Here is a 20,380-nt window from a genome sequence, read left to right as displayed (position 1 = left end):
GGAAAACAACAGCAAAAATGAACAAGTGGGACTATATTAAGCTGAAAAGCTTCTGTACAGCAAAAGACACCATCAATAGAAAAAAAAGGAACCCTACAGTATGGGAGAATATCTTTGAAAATGACACATCCGATAAAGGCTTGACGTCCAGAATATATAAAGAGCTCACACACTTCAACAAACAAAAAACAAATAACCCAATTAAAAAATGGGCAAAGGAACTGAACAGACGGTTCTCCAAAAAAGAAATACAGATGGCCAACAGACACATGAAAAGATGCTCCACATCGCTAATTATCAGAGAAATGCAAATTAAAACTACAATGAGGTATCACCTCACACCAGTAAGGATGGCTGCCATCCAAAAGACAAACAACAACAAATGTTGGCGAGGCTGTGGAGAAAGGGGAACCCTCCTACACTGCTGGTGGGAATGTAAACTTGTTCAACCATTGTGGAAAGCAGTATGGAGGTACATCAAAATGCTCAAAACAGACATACCATTTGACCCAGGAATTGCACTCCTAGGAATTTACCCTAAGAATGCAGCAATCAAGTATGAGAAAGACCAATGTACCCCTATGTTTATCGCAGCACTATTTACAATAGCCAAGAATTGGAAGCAACCTAAATGTCCATCGATAGATGAATGGATAAAGAAGATGTGCTACATATACACAATGGAATACTACTCAGCCATAAGAAAAGGGCAAATCCAACCATTTGCAGCAACATGGATGGAGCTGGAGGGTATTTTGCTCAGTGAAACAAGCCAAGCAGAGAAAGAGAAATACCAAATGATTTCACTCATCTGTGGAATATAAGAACAAAGGAAAAACTGAAGGAACAAAACAGCAGCAGAATCACAGAACTCAAGAATGGACTAACAGGTACCAAAGGGAAAGGGACTGGGGAGGATGGGTGGGTAGGGAGGGATAAGGGGGGGCAGAAAAAGAGGGGTATTAAGATTAGCATCCATAGCGGGGTGGGAGAAAGGGGAGGGCTGTACAACACAGAGAAGACAAGTAGTGATTCTACAACAGGTTGCTACGCTGATGGACAGTGACTGTAAAGGAGTATATAGGGGGGACCTGGTATAGGGGAGAGCCTAGTAAACAAAGTATTCGTCATGTAAGTGTAGATTAATGATTAAAAAAAAAAAATGCAGTTCCTATGTGGTGACCTCTAATGAGTTCTACACAATGATATAAAGGACATATAAAAGTGTAGGCAAAGGGTCTGTTTGTGTTTATACAGAGGATCAAAGCCTAATTTGGCTACCCCGAAAATGAACTAAGATACGATATGAAAAAGAACTTCCAACATCAGCACTCTCGGGAAGACTCATGACAGAAGATGATCAGAAAAAAAAAAAAAACTTCAACAAAGATCCACGCACTGTCACAGGTGTAGATGCACACATCCCACCAGTTCCTGGACTTGCCATGGGAAAGATGAAGGAGATATCTAAGCTGGCCTGTGCATGCAGTAAAACAAAAATTGGACTGGATCTATACTGTTGGAACTCAACCAAGAATTAGGAGAAGTGCAAATTGTAGCGCTCCAAAATCTTACAACCACAGACTATTTATCGTTAAAAGAACATATGGGATATGAACAGTCCCCAGGAATGGGTTGTTCTAGTTTATCTGAATTCTCTCAGACTGTTTAAGTTCAGTCGGACAATATCCACCATATCATAGGTAAGTTTTCACAAATGCCTAAGGTGCCTAACTGGTTTTCTTGGTTTCACTGGAGATGGCTGGTAATTACAGGTATGCTTTGGTTAGGTAACTATATTCCTATTATGTTAATGTGTGCGCACAATTTAATTAGTCGTTTAAAACCTATCCATGCTGCAGTTACTCTACAAGAAGATATGTCAAAGAAATAATCAATCTTCCCAGGTTTTCTTCTGCCTGCTACTTCTATAGCTTTTCTTCTTCCTACCTAATCACAACCTTTAAATAGAACTCGTGCCACATGTCGAATTTACCGAGTATCATAATTCTTCCAAGTGGTAAAGACACCTCAAGACAAATGCTGGGCATAGAAGCCACAGGGCATAAATATGCAAAGAAGTAAAAAGCTAACCTTTTGAAACAATAAGGCTTCTCTCTCACTTACCAACTTAACATTTCCCTGTATGGCCCCGGAAGATGACTGGTTAGCCAGAGACGGGTAAGATTCCTCAAGGGAGGAACAACCTAAGACAGGCACAGTCGCAGGGGGCCATCTGATGAGAAAATGGGGAGCAGCAGATGTGAGGCTTAGAACCTCACCCCCCCTGTTCTGAGAGAAATCTTCTGCATACATGGATGTTTATTGCCCTCGTCTAGCGCGGATTAACACATAGTCTACAGGCACACACCTGATCATCTACATTTGCTCTCTTACAACACTAAACTCTGTTTTCTACCTTTATCTGGTATCTACCTACCACTTCAGCATTTTATTAAAAATAATAATAATAGAGAAATGTGGTATCCACATATAAATCAAGTTTAAAAATCAAATGAATATTCATATTTGAACTGACTGTGTATAGTTCATAATGCATTAACAAAACCGAAAGCTTCTGTGATGACTGCCCTTGCACTGCTCACCATGTAACTTATTCGCTGTGTAAGAATTTGTACTCCATGTAAGAATTTGTTCGTTATGCATCAGAAGATTGGAGACTGACGAAAATTAGGCTCGGGGTGGATTAATGAGTGTGCATTGAGTATTGACCCCCCTATACAGAAATTTATTGTGGTTAACAACTAGTTGATCAATAAATATGAGAGATGCCCTCACTATATATATATATATAAACACACTTCCAATTGTAAAATAAATAAATAACCGGGATGTAATGTATAGCATAAGGAATATAGTCAAAATATTGTAACAACTTGGTATGGTGATACCTGGTACCTAGAATTATCATGTATATAAATGTTGAATCACTGTGTTGTACACCTGAAACTAATGTAATGTAATACTGTTGTCAATTACCCTTCAATAAAAATAAAATAAAATAATAAAAAATAATAAAAAAAATAAAAAAATAAAAAAAAAAAAGAAAACCCAAGAAAGGAATCAGAAGTACCAGAGGCTCAGACTTGGGATTGGCCCCCAAAGTGGGGACTGAGTTCTTAAGCTTGTATGACCTGACCCTAATCCAGGTAGATAATGTCAGAATTGAATTGAATTGAATTGTAGGACACCCAGATGAAGCTGGAGAATCTGTCAGTGTAGGAAAAAACCCCACATCTGGGGTCACAAGTGTCCCATGGGTAGAGTGTAGCGAAAGACAGTTGCCTTTTACATCACTAACACAGGACGCAGCACACTCATATGAGTGGGTCCTGAGTTTTCAATATACATTTGTAGATGTCTTTGAGATTCTTTACTAGTAAGCTTCTATGAAATGTCAGGATATGTGGATCGTCAGCCTCTGAGGACACAGCAAAGTGGATTTTTCTAAGGGAATTTAGTATTCAAGATGATGATGGCAGAGGATGGTGTGTGCTTTTCCTAAGGAAAACAACATGGAGTTCTGATGTCATCATTTATTTTTTTTAAGTTTCATTCACTTTAATCCAAAAGGTTTGTAGTAAACAGGATTTCTGCAGCTCTGGAAACCAGTAGTCTTTGTGGAGTAAGAAGCTGGAAAGGAGAGGCCCAGCACAAATCAGAGCATAGGGCTGGGGCACAGTGCTTTCTGCAGGGGGCAGGGATGAACAGTGAGGGCGTCCTCCTGTGTCTCATCACCCTCCCCATCCCAAATGATCATGACAGGAGTGTTTAGGGAGAGTCCTTTTGTAAAAAAAAAATAAAAAATACAACAGCCTGTTTTAAACTACTGTATTATGTTCTCGAGAGTGGCTTCCTCCTCTTCAACTGTGAAATTTCAAATAAGAAAATATACTGACAGGGCATCTGTCTGTCACAACAGCGAAGAAGGAAAGCCCACCCCCACCTCTGGCTTGTGCTGATGAATGTACTTGACACACTAAGATGGAAGAGGCAGCCACAGCATCCTAAGTCATGCTTCATGCCTGACTGCTAGTGGACACCTAGCAGACTATGCATCTGTCTGAGAAGACCAAAGACATGACTTAAATTTTCCAGAAGCCTTTCATGGCTTTTAGGGGCTTAGCTCATTTGTCATTTCTCCCTGCTTTACAGAAACCAAACCAAGTTGCTCAAAAGAGATCTTTAGCAGAGAAGTGCTTAATGGTTTGTACTGGCATTCACCATCTGGTTTGAATACACAGAAAGAGCCCTTAAATATCTTTGAAAACCTTAAGTCAGGATCACGTTTTATCCTACAGCTACCATTTCAGAAGCATCTACTATGTGTAATTTACACACATCTCTTTAATTCTCCCAATAACCCGAGAGACAGGTTTGTTTTCTTCTTTATGTAGATGAGGAAAATGAAGCAAAGAAAAATGACGTAACTTGCCCAAGGACATGTAAGTATAAGAAGCTGAGCCAGATTTTCAATCCTACCTGTGTTAAAAGCTCATTCTTGTCCCAGAATGCCACTCCAGCTCTGCCTTATTACATCTTCATTGAAATAGGTCAAATTAGGACTTGTCAGGTTAGCTATATTTACACTTGTTAGGAGCTTAAAAATGCAGAGATGAATAGGTGTGATAGATGCTGTGACTCAGTTGAACGAGGGGCGAGGAGATGGGAGGGCTTGCCCTCTGCATGACCTTGGGTGAGCTGCCTATCCCCTCTGGACCCCTGCTTCCTCATCTCGAACATGAGAAGACTGGCTCACCTGACCTATGTAATGCCTTTCAAAGCTAAAAATTTGTCATATGTGCATTAGAATCCACTAGAATAAGTGGACTAGGTCACTTGCAAATGAGTAGATGATATCCATACCATCCATTTTCAACTAATAAAACTCACTCTTTGCAAAGACACTGGTGAAATCAAAACCAGTAGGTCTTACTTTAAAACCCCAATGCAAAGATTTTAACTTTATTCTTTTTTTCAATCCCTTTGTTTTTATTTCTGCAAGAATGAATACTACAGCCAGACTGCTCCCTAGATTTGGTTTCTATTTACAGATTCTTACAAAAATAAGATTTTTTTAAAAAGATCAAATAGAGACTTTAAGGAAAACAAAAAGGTAATTTATTTTCCCTTTTTGTAGATGATTAAAAAATTTCAGTTGGGATAATTAATTACTAAATACAACAAACACTGTGAACTAACATTGTTAAGATTTAGAGGACCAAAGTGACATTTAAGTGTGAAAATACAGTCTCTTTTTGAAGATAAAAAAAATTAAAACTGTATTCTCTGGTGACAGAATCTATTATCATTTCCTACTAGTTAACACAAGGGCACACACTCTCCAAGGAGTAACACAGGACAGGGCTCAAGTCGCAGCTCTCTCACTCAGCAGCTCTACAGGGAAGAAAAGGTGCTCCCCTCAGTCTCTTCATGCCTAGTTATAAGTAAGAGATACTAGAACTGAGTGACAGAATCGTTGTGATGATGAAATGAGGTGATATATGTAATCAAATCATGCACCAAACAAAGTCTTTTCTCCTCTTCCCTGCTTTTGGCTGGAGAAAACTATAGCTGATAGCCATGCCAGTGAAATGGCCACCAAGAGCTGAAAAGGCATTTAACCTCTTTATTATCTATCAAGGCTCAATTATGTCTTTAGTTGGAGCAAAAAAATTAATTCTGAATTATTTTAATTAAATTTACAAAGTCTAGTACCGAGACTGCAATTGGAATATGAGTATAAATCACCAAACCACACTAACTTAGATTTGGGGCTTAATATTGGCAACAAAATATATGTAATATCTAACATGTCAGCATAAACTGCATGCTGGCACCCTGGGATGGTTGTGTATAACAGCCTAATTTTCTCAGGTGACATCTCAGAACGTCTGCAAGTCTGAAATGAGCCCTCCAATGATCTTTGCACTATGCACAACATGTTCCCCGGCCTTGCACACTAACAGCTATGAAAGAATGCAAAAGACTTGTACAGAAATGGGGACTTAGGTAAATTTCCTGAAACCTATGTAGTTTGAAGTTAAATACTAAAAGGGATTGAGGAGAAGGAGGAGGAAGATTTGCCTGCTAACTTAGAAAAATATGTAACTCTAGCACTGGATCCTGCTGCTTTCAGACCCAACAACATCATTTACATAATACTCTCTCTAAGACTATGGAGCTCTCTCATGTCCCTGCTGAGTGGGGAAGCAGCAGGGAGATATTTTAAGGCTCTGAGGCATGCACACAGTCAGCAGCCCCAAGAACCCATGAGATGGGATAGCAAACATCTCCTACCTCCACATGGGGTGTTGCTAGGCTCCAACCCAGGTCTCACAATGCACCCTGGGAAAGCAGGTGATCAGACCACAAGAGTGTAAAATGGTTCCTGCAGTTTGAAAAATACCCAACCCTCTGTGTGCTAACATCACAAGCCTTTGCAGCTCCTGGTCTTGGGAGCAGAGAGAGGGTAGGCACTTGGCGCTATGATCATTGCGGCGAGAGTCTTGCTGAGGGACTTTTCTCTGGAGGTCCTACCTATGCAGGAATTTCTGGGTAAGCACCTGAGATACCCTCAGGGAGGGCCGCAGGCCTCCGGGAAGGGAAAGTGAGTGACATTCCTAAGCCCCTACAAAGTGTCAGGCACTGTGCCAAGTGCTTTTCACTGTCTCATGTTTCAAAAATATCTTCAGTCTTAGCATGGAGTGGACCTGTCCTGCACTCCCTAGGCGGTTTAGGAGACTTCCTCCTAAACTGAGAAGATGTGACAGGTTTTCCCAACTTACTTCCTGCTTCCATGGAAGATATCCATGGAGCCAGAAGTGGTAAGCGCAAACGGGGCAATGGCCCCAGCAGACAGAGAAATGCTTGAAATAAGAGCTCTGGTTAGGGAATAAACAGCCATACTACATTAACTCTCCATGCTGTGTAACAACATTTCACAACCTTAGTGGCTTCAAAGTACACATTCATTATCTTACAACTTCTGTAGATTAGAACTACAGGCTCAACTTAACTGAGTCCTTCCTCTGTCCAGGGTCTCACAAGACTATGATCAAGGTCAGGCTGCCTTGTTATCAGGAACCTCAAATGGGGAAGAATCTGCTTCCCAGCTCACTCAGGTTGTTGATCAAGTTTTACCCCCTTGTGGTATTATGATTGAAGGCCCTGGCGTCTTACTGGCTGTGGATTAGTGGGTGCCTGTAGGTCCCAGAGGCCACCTCCAGCTCCCTGACTCAGCCCTCTCCTTAGGCAGTCACACATGGTAGTGTGCTTCCTCTAGGCCAGCAGGACAATCTCTCTCACTTCTCTGCTAAGGTTTTATATAGTATAATGTGATCATGGAAGTAACTTCCCATCAAATTTGCTATATAATATGACCTAATCAAGGGAGTGCTAAGTGGTGATCCTATTACCTTCGCCATATATTCTATGGGTTAGAAGCAAGTAATGGACCCCAACTACACTCAAAGGGAAGGGCTTACACAATAGTGTGAATCATTAGGGGTCACTGTGGAGATTATTCACCACACATACCAAGACTGAAGGCATTGTCATATTTTGCAGCATATGACAGTGAAAATAAGTGGAGTGTAGAGACAGTCATAGCCGAATACGAATTCTGGTTCTTTCATTGCATGACATTGGGCAAATTATTTAATCTCTCTTGAAGCTTTGGTTTTCTAATCTAAAAAGAGGAACAACTAGTATCTATGGCTATAAATATGAATGTCCTGCCAATAGCTTCAGTGAAATGATCTTAACATAAGATTATACCCTTCCACATTTTTTCCAAAGCAATTGTGAAGTGTATTAATTGTGCATGACACCAAGTAAGTATCACATAGACAGAGTAACACAGCTCTGATCCTGGCCTGTACCATGACTTGACCTGAAAAGTTAACTACTCCTATAGATGGAGCTTAAATATGCTTAGTATGATATGTTTCATTCTTCAGCAAATTAAGCACCTACTAAGCACCACTGTGTTAGGGTACTGGGTATATATAAATGAGAAAAACAGACATAGTCTTTATCCTCAATGAATTTATAACACAGTGGGAGAGAGAAACAGCAGTCATTCAATAAATACTAAACACACTATTTGGATGTGGGGGATTAGTAAACAGGACAAAGTCCCTACCCTTGTTCTAGATGGATGATGGGCAAACATTTTTAAAAAGATATAACAGAGGATAATTTCAAAGGGTGATAGAATAAAGGAAGAGATGTGAGAGGAATGAGAAGAGGCTTTTTAGAGAGGGTGGCTAAGGAAGGACTGCGTAGGGAGGTAGAGTGATGAGAAGGAGCAGCCAAAATGGGAGCTAGGAGAAGGGTGCTCCAGCCAAAGGAACTTTCTGTGCAAAGGCCCTGAGGAAGGAACAAGCTGAGCATGGCTGAGGATCAGCAAGAAGCCAGTGAGAGCAGACAGAGATCAACATGTGCTCAGGGGCAGAACAAGAACCAAATCATACAGGGCTTAACAGCCAGGAAGTGTATTACCAGTTCAGTGGAAGCCACTGGACAGTAATAAGCAGAGGAATGGCGAGATGTGATTTACACCTTTAGAGGAATAAGCTGGCTGTTTTATGGAGAATATAAGAGAGAAGTAAGACTGGAGGAAGGCAGGATATTGAACAGATAAAAAATAACATATAAAAGTAAATACTGTGGTAAGAACAGTAAAAGATAAGAACAGGGCTCCTTCACTGCAGTGTGTACAAACAACAATCCTATGCTCGGAGCCACTCGCATTACGGTGTCAGACAAGCCACACCTTCACAAGTCAACAGGCAACAGAAGTTTAATTTGTGATAGATCCTCAAAGACAAATAAAGTAGGGAGAGGGTTCAGAGTGAAGAGGGGTGACATTTTGAATAAGACAGCTGGGAAACCTGTACAAACAAAGTGGCGTTCAAGCAGAGACCTGGGTGAAGGCTTTGGAAGGCCAGGAGACAAGTGGCTCAGGCAGAAGGAGTGGCTGGCTCCAGATGGATGGGGTGCGGGGTGTGTGAGCAACAGTGGGAGGCCTGGTGCAAGGCTGGTGCAGAGGGAGCAGGCGGGGACCAGGAGGAATGTAAGAGTTTATGAGGTCAGATTCATCAGACCTCGTAGCCCACCACGAGGGCTTTCGATGTTATTCTAACTGGGGAAGCAGTGCAGAGATCTGTGAAGCAGGCTCAGTGAAGGCAGCATGAGGATGCAACCCTGGCAGAGACCTGACTTAGTCAGGGGGCTCTGCAGCGCCTCTCAGAGGAGGTGGTATTTAAGCTGAGGCAGAAAGGATGAGTAGCAGGACAGGTGTCACATAAGGAGCAGGTGAGGAATTCCAGGAAGAGGGAAACAGCCAGTGCCACATCCTGACGCAGGAGAGAGCTTAAAGCACTGCACAAACAGAAAGGCTGGAGAGGCTGCAGGAGGGAGAGGCAGGGGCCACCACATGTGATTTGTGCATCAGTAGCTCAGGGCTATTAAAGCGAGAGTCCATTAGCTTTTTTTCCATAGATATGCATGTTCTAAATGTATAATATCTTTTATGATTAAGTATATCTAAATAAGGTCTGGCTTCAGCAGTCCTTAGAGATACAGCAAATGAGTATCATTAATCCACCGTTTCCAGCTAATTTAAAATTCTGTACTACTTAGGGTGCCTCAAATATATTAGGAACCTATTAAATTTCAATTTTTTCCCCAAATAAGTAGTGAAAACAGGAAAACCCTTCAGCCTTTTCAGTAAATATAGTATGTAAATTATACCACATTACTGCTGACTTACATTTTCTTCTAAGAACCCATTCCTTTGAAGCTTAGCAACATTTTCCTCAACATTACTAGTGTAATCGGCCCTCTATGCATTTTCATTACTTTTCAGTGTCAGGATTTTTAAAAAGTAAAAGCTCTGTCTACTAGATCCGAAACATACCACTCATTCTTTAACGGAAGGATATGTATATTCAACCCCACACCTACTCAGTAGTCATACTGAGGGCAAACCGTGTACAGGGCACAATGCTAAGAGCTGAAAGACAGGATATGACACAAGCCCTGCTCTCCAGGAAACAGCAAATTCAGCCTGTGGTAGAGCCAAGGATTTGATTACATGCATGCCAAATAATACATGTACTGCTTTTCAGTTCTGCTACCACCAAATGGCTTATAATAACTGTATTTAGTCATCTTTGGAAAGAGCCTGTGGGGAAGAAGTGTAATATTTTTGTGTAATATCTTTCAAGGGATTAATGAGATATTTTTTAATTAATACAGCTAACTTTTACTTCTGCAGGCAATATTCCACAAATGAGGCTTGAAATTATTATTAAAAAATTCCAAATAGACACCTAATATCTCCGGTTTAATACCACAATCTCAGGCATGCTGGCGAAAGATTGGCCATGTAGGCATTCAAGGGAAAAACATTTCTGTAAAGAATAAACCCTGACTGTGCACAGTGTTTTTCTTACTCAAACTGTTTTTATCTATGCGTCTTGGAGATCTGCTTAAGATTACAATGTCAGGGTCTGAATAACTTTTCAGTGAAACTGGAAAAGCCTCTGTTGTAACCACTATGCTCAGTCTGGGAAGGAAACAAGCCCAATCCGGCTACGTTTATTTCTCTATTTCAAGGGACGATCTCCACTATAGTGTCATGAAACAGAGTTGCAGAAGGTTAAAAAAAAAATTAAAAAACAAAACCACAACTTGAAGATATCCTGACCCAAAATCAAGAGTCATTTCTCTATTGAAAAAACCACCACCAATACACTCAAACCATGGAGCTAAACATCAACGTGTATCAAAACATAATGAATCCCTTGAATGGCAAACTACCTCATCCCGTGCTGTCTATTATGGGAACACTGGCTACATGGGGCTACTGAGCATTTGAAATGCGGCCAGTCCAAACCAAGATGTACGGTAACTATAAGACACCAAATGTCAATACAGTACAAGAAAAAAAATAAAAGAAATTGAAGTCTCCAATAATGTTTAATATTGGTTAAAATTTTGGATATACTGGGTTAAATATGATTAAAATCAATTTCAACTTTCCTTTTACTTTTTTAATGTGGCTATTAGAAAATTCAAAATTACACAAGGGGCTTGCATCTTATTTCTATTGGACAATGCTAATTTAATACCTTTTTTCCCCCACAAGGCATGAGAATACTCACGTAAGAAGACTGATTTACATCTTCTCTGATGATCTTTGTTCTTAGATGCCCTGACACCAGGGGCTCACAAACAGAATGGAATTAGTACATAGTACTTTTGTGCTCAAAGTTTTTCTTATCTAAGTAGTTGCAAATCTGTACTGGCTTATACTGTTCCTGTCAGAATAATTTCACAGTCCAAGAGGAAAAGCTCTCTAGTCTATGTTCTTGAGAGCCCTGGAGACCTGCGACCTCATTCACCCTTCCTCGCCTCATCAGCTGGCTGGGATTCCCAGTAGGAATTCTCTGTGAAGTCCTGTGGATTGCTCTCCTCAGAGTGAATACCTTCTGCAGGGTCCAGTCTTGGTCCTGTTTCTACACCTACCGCATCTAGAATAGGTCTTCTCATGAAAGTAAATGCACTTGATAAGTGTTGGTTACATGGGTAGCGCTGGTGGTTTAGGGAAGAGAAGGGTTTTCCTTCTCTCCCTTATATTATATAGCACTTTTACCACATTTGCCAAAGACTGTCAACCAGGCTTTTAATTCATTTGTTCAAATATCCAAGTGCCACTGGCTGCCTGGAACTGAGCTAAGGGCTGAGGAGGTGAGGTGAATAAGACAGGCGTAGTCCTGTCCTTACAGCAGAGACAAGCTAAAGCACGCACATCACACAATTACAGTAAGTATGACATGGGCCACCAGGGAAAAGCAGCTAGTCATGAGAGGAAAGTTGACAGGGGAACCTAATATAGTTAAGGGTCAAGAAATGCTTCTAAAAAGACCTTTATGCTGGACCTAAAGGAACTGTTTGCCTGGCAAGATAGAGAGAAAAGGGTAGGCTGGCCATGCAGGGAGGGTCCTTTAGGCCATGTTAAAAATTTAAAACTCAATCCTAAAAGCAATGTAAAGTCATTAAAAGGTTTTAAGAAAGATACGATATGATCATATTTGCCTTTTAAAAATACCAAGGTAGTGATTCTATGGCATCTTGCTATGCTGATGAACAGTGACTGTAATGGGGTATGTTGCGGGGACTTGGTGATGGGGGGAGTCTAGTATACATAATGTTCCTCATGTAATTGTAGATTAAGGATACCAAAATATATAAAAATAAAAAAATATCAAGGTGGGCAAGAGTGAATGTGGGGCCTCCAAAGAGCGTATCTACAGATTCATGAAAATTAGTCTTCTGGTCATCATTGTAATAGGAATTGAATTTCAAGAATATAAAAGATGGGAAGTGGGGCAGGGGGGTGGGGGAGAATAAAGAAGATGTATATGCTCCACAACCACAAGATCTGAAAGCTAGAACACATCCCAGGGTATTAATCTAACACAAGATACCATCAAAGTACCCTCAAAGCATTACTGTCTGCTGATATTGCTCATCTGTCCTTGTTACTTGTGTCAGCCTCTGTCCCGACCTAAACCAGGCTGTTTATTCAGGGCCAGCATCCAGTGATCCATCCCAGCCGATCCAGCTCCTGGCGTAACTGAGAGATGAAGTGGTCAAAGTATGTATCAAACTATACAAGTTTGGGAATATTCTTTCTGCTCTTCTCTGCCCATGGACTGGGTGCCTCTGGGTGTCTTCTAGATTCCTGTGCCCCCTTTTAAGGACATTTTGGTTCTGCACAAATGTACCTGACCAGCCACCTTTCAAGAGCACTATAGCCAGTGCTGGCTCTCAGGGAAAGAAACTTATGGAGGAACTAAATCATATCTATCAAAATCCAATTAAATACAGATTACCTATAAATTCTGTAGAATGAGGGTATGAAAATTTGTTTTGTTTAAGGCTCTTCTGGGTGATACTTATTTGTATATGTATGTGGCCTGCACAGTCATAACTTTTCTGAAACCAACCTGGGATAGCCTGATGATGGCCTTAATTGTTCTCCTTGGTGGCAGATGCACATTCAATTTTCAAATAGCCATAAAACCAGTATGTTGGCAGCTTATCAGCACATACAGCATTCTACTAAATATGCCCTTTCTCGAAGTCCAAATCTCCCCCAATTACCTTCTTCTGTAATCTTTATTAAAATAAAAATAAGTCTCAACCCCACAACTTGTTTCCTTTCTGAACTTCTGTTATAGCCATTCTGAAAGCAAAGGACACTCTGCACCTAAACGAAGTTGAACCCCTTCTTCTCAGAGGCAGGATTGTGCGATGGAAAGTGCGTGACTTTAGGATTAGGAGGTGAGTCAGAGCTGGGTTCCAACCCTGACTTCATCCCCTCCTGGGTATGTGTAACTTTGGGAAAGTTTCTTAAATTCCCTGACCCTTATTTTTTCTTGCATAAAATAGGGATAGCCTGCTGTACAAGTTTTCTAGAGCTACCATAACAAATTACCAAAAACCCTGTGGCATAAAACAACAGAAAATTTCGAGAGGGCAGAAGCCTGAAATCAAGGTACCAGTAGGGCTGGTTCCCTGCAGAGGCCCTCTGGAAAGACCTTTGCCTTCTCCAGCTTCTGGAGGCCTGGAATCCCTTGGCTTGTGGCAGCACAGTTCTGATCCATGCTTCCATCATCATGTGGCTTTCTTCCCTGTGTCTGTTTTCTGTTCTTATAAGGACACCAGTCATTGGATTTAGGGCCCACTCTAACTCCAAGGTGAGTTAATCTCAAGACCATTAATAGATCATACCTGAAAAGAGTCATTTCCAAAAAAGATAACATTCTGAGGTTCTGGGTAGCCCTAAAATTTGAGAAGGCATACTATTCAACACACTATACCTACCTACAACCAATTCCATTATGCTCAGGAACAATGATGGGTCTCCACTAAGCATTTATGTTACAGTGGCTTTTTAGTCCCTTTTCTATACTATGAATTATATTTTATTTTTACAATCAGACAAAAATTATCCCTTTTAGAGATGAGACAGCATATTTAACTAGCACCACACTGAAAATGCATTAGCGCTTAACAAATACTATATTTTCTTCCCCTTACCTATATTTATCTTAGCCCTACAATGAGTTACTAGAACAGTCCATGTGTAAATCCCAGGAAATCAGAGAGCACTTCAAAGTTCTTCACAAAGATAAAGACAAAAATTTCTTGCCCCTCTACGATGATTTCTTACAGTGAGACAGGGGGAGCGGCTCTCTTTTCAGAACTTGACTTATCATAGCTGTTAATACTAAGGAATAGATGGACATCTTAGGGGTCCCTGCATCTCTGTGGAATATGAAGGCAATGAAGAAGGCTCAGCATAAAAATTGGAAATTTGATTTTTGCTATTCTTTACCTACTTTGCTAACCATTTGGTCCACCATCAGTTGAATTCCTGGTTCCTAAGCTTATGATATTTACTTCTATATTTTCCTCCTCACATAATCTCCAATCTCTATTCGATTTTAAGAAGGAAACAAAAAAAGAGGATGTTATTCCCCCAGTTTGTTCACCTTCAAAACAGCCGTACTGTCACGGATCTAAGGGTGAATGAAATCAGCAGCCAGCAGCAGGGGGCAGCAGAGAGCTAGTCAGCCCTTACTCTTGCCCACACTTCTCTCTTCTCACATTTCTTTTTCTCTTTTGCCCATTAATGTTAGTATCCAAACACACTGGTGCTGACACAGTGTCTGGACCATCTTCCCTAGGACCACCAAGGTCACTGGAATCTCAACCTGAAACTCCCAAAGAACTAATCTTAAGAGTAAGCAGTTTTCCAAAAATTCATACATCTCATTCAAATACATTCAGCCTGGCTTCAAGTTTCTATAAACTGATGTCAGGAAGAATAGTAGATCACCCATGTAGGCTGTTTTGCTTTATCAGACCTCCTGCCTATAGAGACTGCCCCGTTCTGCCTGCTTCTCTTTTCAAGGTATAACTCCATTATTTCTAACTTCCTTTTTTTTTTTAGAATTTAACAGGTTAACAGGAACAAATACTGATCTGAGACTTACTTAGAGAAGAACATGAATTAAGAACTACCCTTCAAAGGCTTCACTGATGCTTTAAGAACAGAAACCTTTCGTACTTCACAAAAACTAACTTCCTACTTCTTCACACCTTCTGGGAATTACTATATCTTACCTTAAAATTATCCCAATCTTCTTTCTTACCATCTCCTGAAAAGTAAAGTTAAATTAAGAAGTCCTGCAGCTACTTTGAAATTCTGTGCCACCCAAGCTGTCCACACAATGATGTTTGTAAATATACTACAGTCAGATAAAATACCATAGAATCCTCCAGTTGCTTGTGTGTGAGTCTTGAAATTTTCTCTCTCCTCAAAGTGCTATACATGAAGTCACTGAACCTCCAGAAAACTGGGCTGAGAAAGTAGAAGCAAACCAAACTTAAAATGTCTATCAAAGAGAAACTAAAAGAGACTAGAGTGATACCCTGAACATATAAAGTAATCCCTTACCTGGATTGGGTTGAAGATATTCAATTGTTTTAGTCATTATTTCCATCACAGCTCTGCTGGTGACATCCACTTTCTGAAATGAGAGAATAGTCTAAATGACAAAAATTATTAGCTTCAGAACCTTAGATTTGCTTGAGTAGATATATAACCACTGGCGGTGCACCAGAGCAAGAACAAGTCCTGAGTGGCTGGTGAGGGCTGGAGATGCTGCAGAAGTAACCCTGGCTTTGCAGTCAGCTATGTTCCATCCAGATGTGGAAAGCCTATGCATCCTAAGAGGAACCTGGTAATCCTAAAATTTACTTCAAAAAGCACTTTATTGTCTTCTGGCAAAATGAGGTGGAGATAGCTTCCTCTTCCTATAAGTGGCCTGAGGTGGTCTCTGAAAACGGTTTACTCCTCATTTAAGCCAGAAAAACCCACAAAATCATGAAAATTAAGAGGTTCAAATATTCGTGTTCACTCTAAGAATGCCCATGAAACAGCATGGAGGGTGTACACACCTGAGAGGTCACCAGGTTTCTGAAAGATGTCACTTCACAGGAGCAGTGAGTGCCATTCCACCATCACAAGGCGGGCCTGGTGAGAGTGCCCAGGCCAGACAGTGGGGCTGGACACAAGTTCCATGACCCAGTGGGAATACTGACTGTTCGCTGTCCACACTTAAAAATGCAGAGAATAATGCTGAATGTAAGAGTTTTGATGCTGATTCTCTGGTCATTCTGTACATGCAGCTGAACAAAACCCCTGAGGTGGGCCCCAGACTTACAGAGCTCAGAGTAGGATTAACCCCTAAATGAGCTCACCGAGACACACTGAGATGATCCTCACTGAAAATGGCAAATTGTTCTTAGCCAGAAGAGGGGCTACACAAGACAAAAAATATAATCCCAGAAAAAAACTGAAAAAACAAAAATGTATGGCCCATGAATAAATTCAGCATAAAATAAATATAAACAAAAGTACAAAAAAAAAATAAGGTGGAGATCATGAATCATATTTTGCCTGAGAAGCATTAACTGAGTGTCTACAGTGGGCCAGGCTTACTGGCAGGTTTCAGGGTCCTAAAGAAAGAATAATGCAACATTTCTTCCTTCAAGTAACAGATGGAAAGTTTTTATTTAACTTCTGAAAACATCCTACATTGTATATAAAACTCTTGAGCAAACAGTTCTAACCAATCCTTGAACTTTCGGTTAATAGTAAATAAAAATCTTGGCCCTAGAGTCTAACCTTGCAAAATTTTGAATGGTCAGTATTTGCATTCAGTAGGTCACCATGTCCTCTCTGTGTTGGGTCCTTCTCCCCACACGGAGAGTCTGTGTAGGTTCACTCTACATCCCAGGAAATACTTTTCTTATCAACATGTGTGGTCCACAAATTCATTCATTGTGTCCAGCCCCACTGTCTGGCCTGGGCACACTCATCTATTTCCTTGGATAGGAAAACAAATGCATCATCCTATCCAAGGTATGTGCATGGAATATGGGTATGAGTGAAATAAATTTTGATGGTAGAATTTCAGATATCAGGTAAGTCCATGGGGACTTTACTGTCTTGTTTTAATTACAGTTCAAGGGCTCCTGCCTCAATTCCAAGAAATTTTAGACCTGTACCATGTCCTTTTGGTTGACTTGAGCTTTTTACTTGTCTTAGATCTGCATTAGTACTGAAGAGAACAGGGGTTCTCTGGAGGTGTGGGGAGCAGGATACAGCCATACCTGGAGGTCCTGGGAGTGTTAGCAAAGTGCCAACACCCACCGTGCACTCAAGGTCATGGGAACAAATTCAAAGGTTGTGTGCAGAAGAAACATGCTGGAAGTCCAGGTTACATGCATGACAGAAGGAAAACACAGATCTCCTGATGACTACATGATAGGTATTAAGGCATTCTGTGTCAAATGTATCCCAAGATCCAGTGTGGCTATGATGGAAAGAAAAGTAATTCCAAAGGTCACGCTTTCTGAGTGTATGTGCCAGAGGAACTGAATTGTCCAATGACCATCTGATATTCTGAAGTCAACTGCTGCTAGGATGCTAACCAATTTTCAATGTTCCCCCATCTCTGCCCTCAATAATTGAGACCATAATAATCATAAGGTGTTTTCTGTTTGTTAGAAATTGTCCTAAGGGTTTTAAATATCTTAACACATCTAATCCTCAGAAACCCTGTGAAATAGATACAGAAAGGCCAGGAAACTTGCCTGATTCTGGCTCTAGAGTCTATGTTCAAAACCACTATGCTATACTTCCTGAAAGCATAAGATCCTCATAAGAAGCGACAGAACGTCTCCCAGTCTGAAGAGATGCCAAGTCAGAGCTGCAAGCCCCTTGGTTCCATCTCCCAGATGGGGCTGGGGTCTTGGCAGCAGCCAACCACACAGGCCCAGGAGGAAAGCACCTGCCATCCCAACTTCTGGTTTTACTTGGAAGTCCTCAAAAATCTATGGAAACTTTATCCACAGGACTATTCTACTTGGGCCTCTGCAAACAGGGCTCTTGTAAGCTGAGCTGTCTGACCATGTGCCCTCAGTTACATAGGCCTTTCTAGAGGCCAGGTACTGAAGTATGTATCTAATGTGGTCCACAGGGAGGTTAATGAGGAAGGTATGCAAAGTGGTTCTCATCTGGGGTATGTAAACACCTTCTCCCCTCTGGGCTCTCTAAATAGAAAGCTCAACCACTCAGTCTCTATAAATGCAAGCCACTAGCTTAGCTTAACCCAGTGGTCTTATGGGAGGAACAGAGCAATGGAGATACCAATATAAGAGCATTAAATTTGGTTCCTAGAGTGGGATTCAATCTCAGAATGTAAATAAGAATAAAAACTGCCCAAATATACCCAGGGGTTTGACTAAATCTACCATGAATGAGCCCATACCACCCCTAGATCTTTACAGACTTTGGGCCAAGGAGGCAGATGCCCTCAATACTTCTAATTAACTAGACGTCAGTACACAACAAGCTCTAACTAAACCCTTTTGATCAGTGTGTAAAACAACCTTCATTTGAAATCCACCTCTAAAAACTTTATCCAGTAGAACTATTTATATATTGCATTATCAGGACATACCACAAACAGGGAACAGCCATTAGCAAATTTATTCACTAGGATCTTCATCTTGATTTTACTCAAACAGGTATCAGAGTTACTGAACATAAGAGATAGAGTATGCTAGTAGGGCACCTAGTCCAAAGCCTTAATATTTTCAGTGTGCAAATCTGAGCCTAGAGAAGGCTGAGGTCACACAACCAGTGTGACTATGACAGGAAGAAGAAAAGTAGTCCCAAATGTCACGGGCCAGAAGTTCTCTAAGACTGCTTGGAGGGACTGATGAGTCCCATGGCTGTCTGCAGATGGGAGGCTGACCAATTTCTAACTTCTCTCCATCTCTGTCCTCAGGCAGGAAATAATGTCCAGAACTTTCTGCAAAATTATACTGTCCATCATGGGCAGGCTGAAGGCTATCCATGAAAACCCTGGAGGAACTTCGTTAGGCCCTTGATACGAAAGCTGTTTATACACCTAAACTGGCAATGTCCAAGCACATATTTTCTTATTAACAAGCCTCATATAATTAGCATGAACTAAGATTTCCACTCCATCATTATAACTGGCAAGAGCTCACTTCCATTTGAAAACAGCAGTTTAACTTTGAACTTACGACATACAGCTAATGATTTCCTCAAATTTTCCTATTATTTGAAAATAAATTTTGATGCATCCTAAATTATAACTTCCTTTCTTGTGAGCTCCTGAGATACTTTATCTTTAATTTATCTTGACTGTATTGGGGTAGACTGCTACTAGGGAAGGCTGTGGAGGAGGTGAAACTCTAAATATATACAAATCTAGGCATGTTTGCAGGAAATAAAAACAACGTGAAATACGTTTTTCTCTGAAGGTAAAAGTGTAGGCATAAAGTCTTCTGGTCTCTTTTCTTCAATTTTCAAATCACCAAGATTTTAGCAATTCTCATACTTTAGAGTCAGGAGGTTCTTCCTCTAATAACCAATCTTGTGATTTACAATTTTGGGCAGGGAGAAAAACAGCTCTCTCAGCCCTCTGTTCTCACTATGACATTTTCCTTATTCATGCTAAAGCAAGGATCAGCAAACTATGGCCAATGAGCCAAATACAGGCCACTACCTGTTTTTATATTTTTTAATGGTTGGACAAATTCAGAAAAAGACATTATTTCATTGCACACAATAATGATATGGAAGTCAATGTCAGTGTCCTTAGATAAACTCTATTGACACACAGCCATGCTCATGTGTATAGGCACAATCAGAAGTTCCTTTTGCTCTTCAGCAGCAGAGGTGAGGAGTTACAACAGAAGCCACAGAGGCCCCATGGCCCCCAAAGCTTACTGTCCTTACAGAAAAAGTTTGCTGATACCTATGCTGGGGTCCCACTTTCACGCGGAGATGTTATACTGAATCTATGGGTGTCATTTCGCCAGCTGTCTCCGTCTTAGAGATAAGACCCAAGAGAATCGAAAGACAATGGATTGAATGGGGTTATGATCTCAGCATCTGAATATTACATTTTTCCACTAGAGAAAATACATAGTGTTTCCTGAACTCAGATGGCAGCACATGTGAACAACATAGCATTTTTTGTGAGACAACAAAGGGACTGAAAGATACAACTTCATAGGGTCAGTACTGCATTATACCACATGCTATCACAGGCAGGCAAGAGCAGAATTTAAGAAAAATGGAGCAGGATAGTTAGCGGGTTTATATAGTGGTCAATAACAAATGTATGAATTAAGTGACCACTTGGACATGGGGTAACTCACAGCAGCTACA

The 20,380-nt window shown here is 40.8% G+C and overlaps 1 protein-coding gene across 4 annotated transcripts in view; it reads right to left on the bottom strand.

The window, feature by feature from the left end:
• Positions 1-20,380, bottom strand: part of SH3GL2 (SH3 domain containing GRB2 like 2, endophilin A1) — a 254,199-nt gene that overhangs the window by 27,929 nt on the left and 205,890 nt on the right. For all 4 annotated transcript variants that reach the window (XM_057498723.1, XM_036888155.2, XM_057498725.1 and 1 more), the window contains one exon: positions 15,563-15,635. In XM_057498723.1, the coding sequence (XP_057354706.1) occupies positions 15,563-15,635 (73 nt within the window). The remainder of the gene's footprint in view (positions 1-15,562; positions 15,636-20,380) is intronic.

This window comes from Manis pentadactyla, chromosome 3, assembly GCF_030020395.1.
Source record: "Manis pentadactyla isolate mManPen7 chromosome 3, mManPen7.hap1, whole genome shotgun sequence".
Classification (NCBI taxonomy): Eukaryota; Metazoa; Chordata; class Mammalia; order Pholidota; family Manidae; genus Manis; species Manis pentadactyla.
The sequence above is the reverse complement of the archived record's forward strand: the minus strand, read 5'-3'. Positions and strand labels throughout refer to the sequence as shown.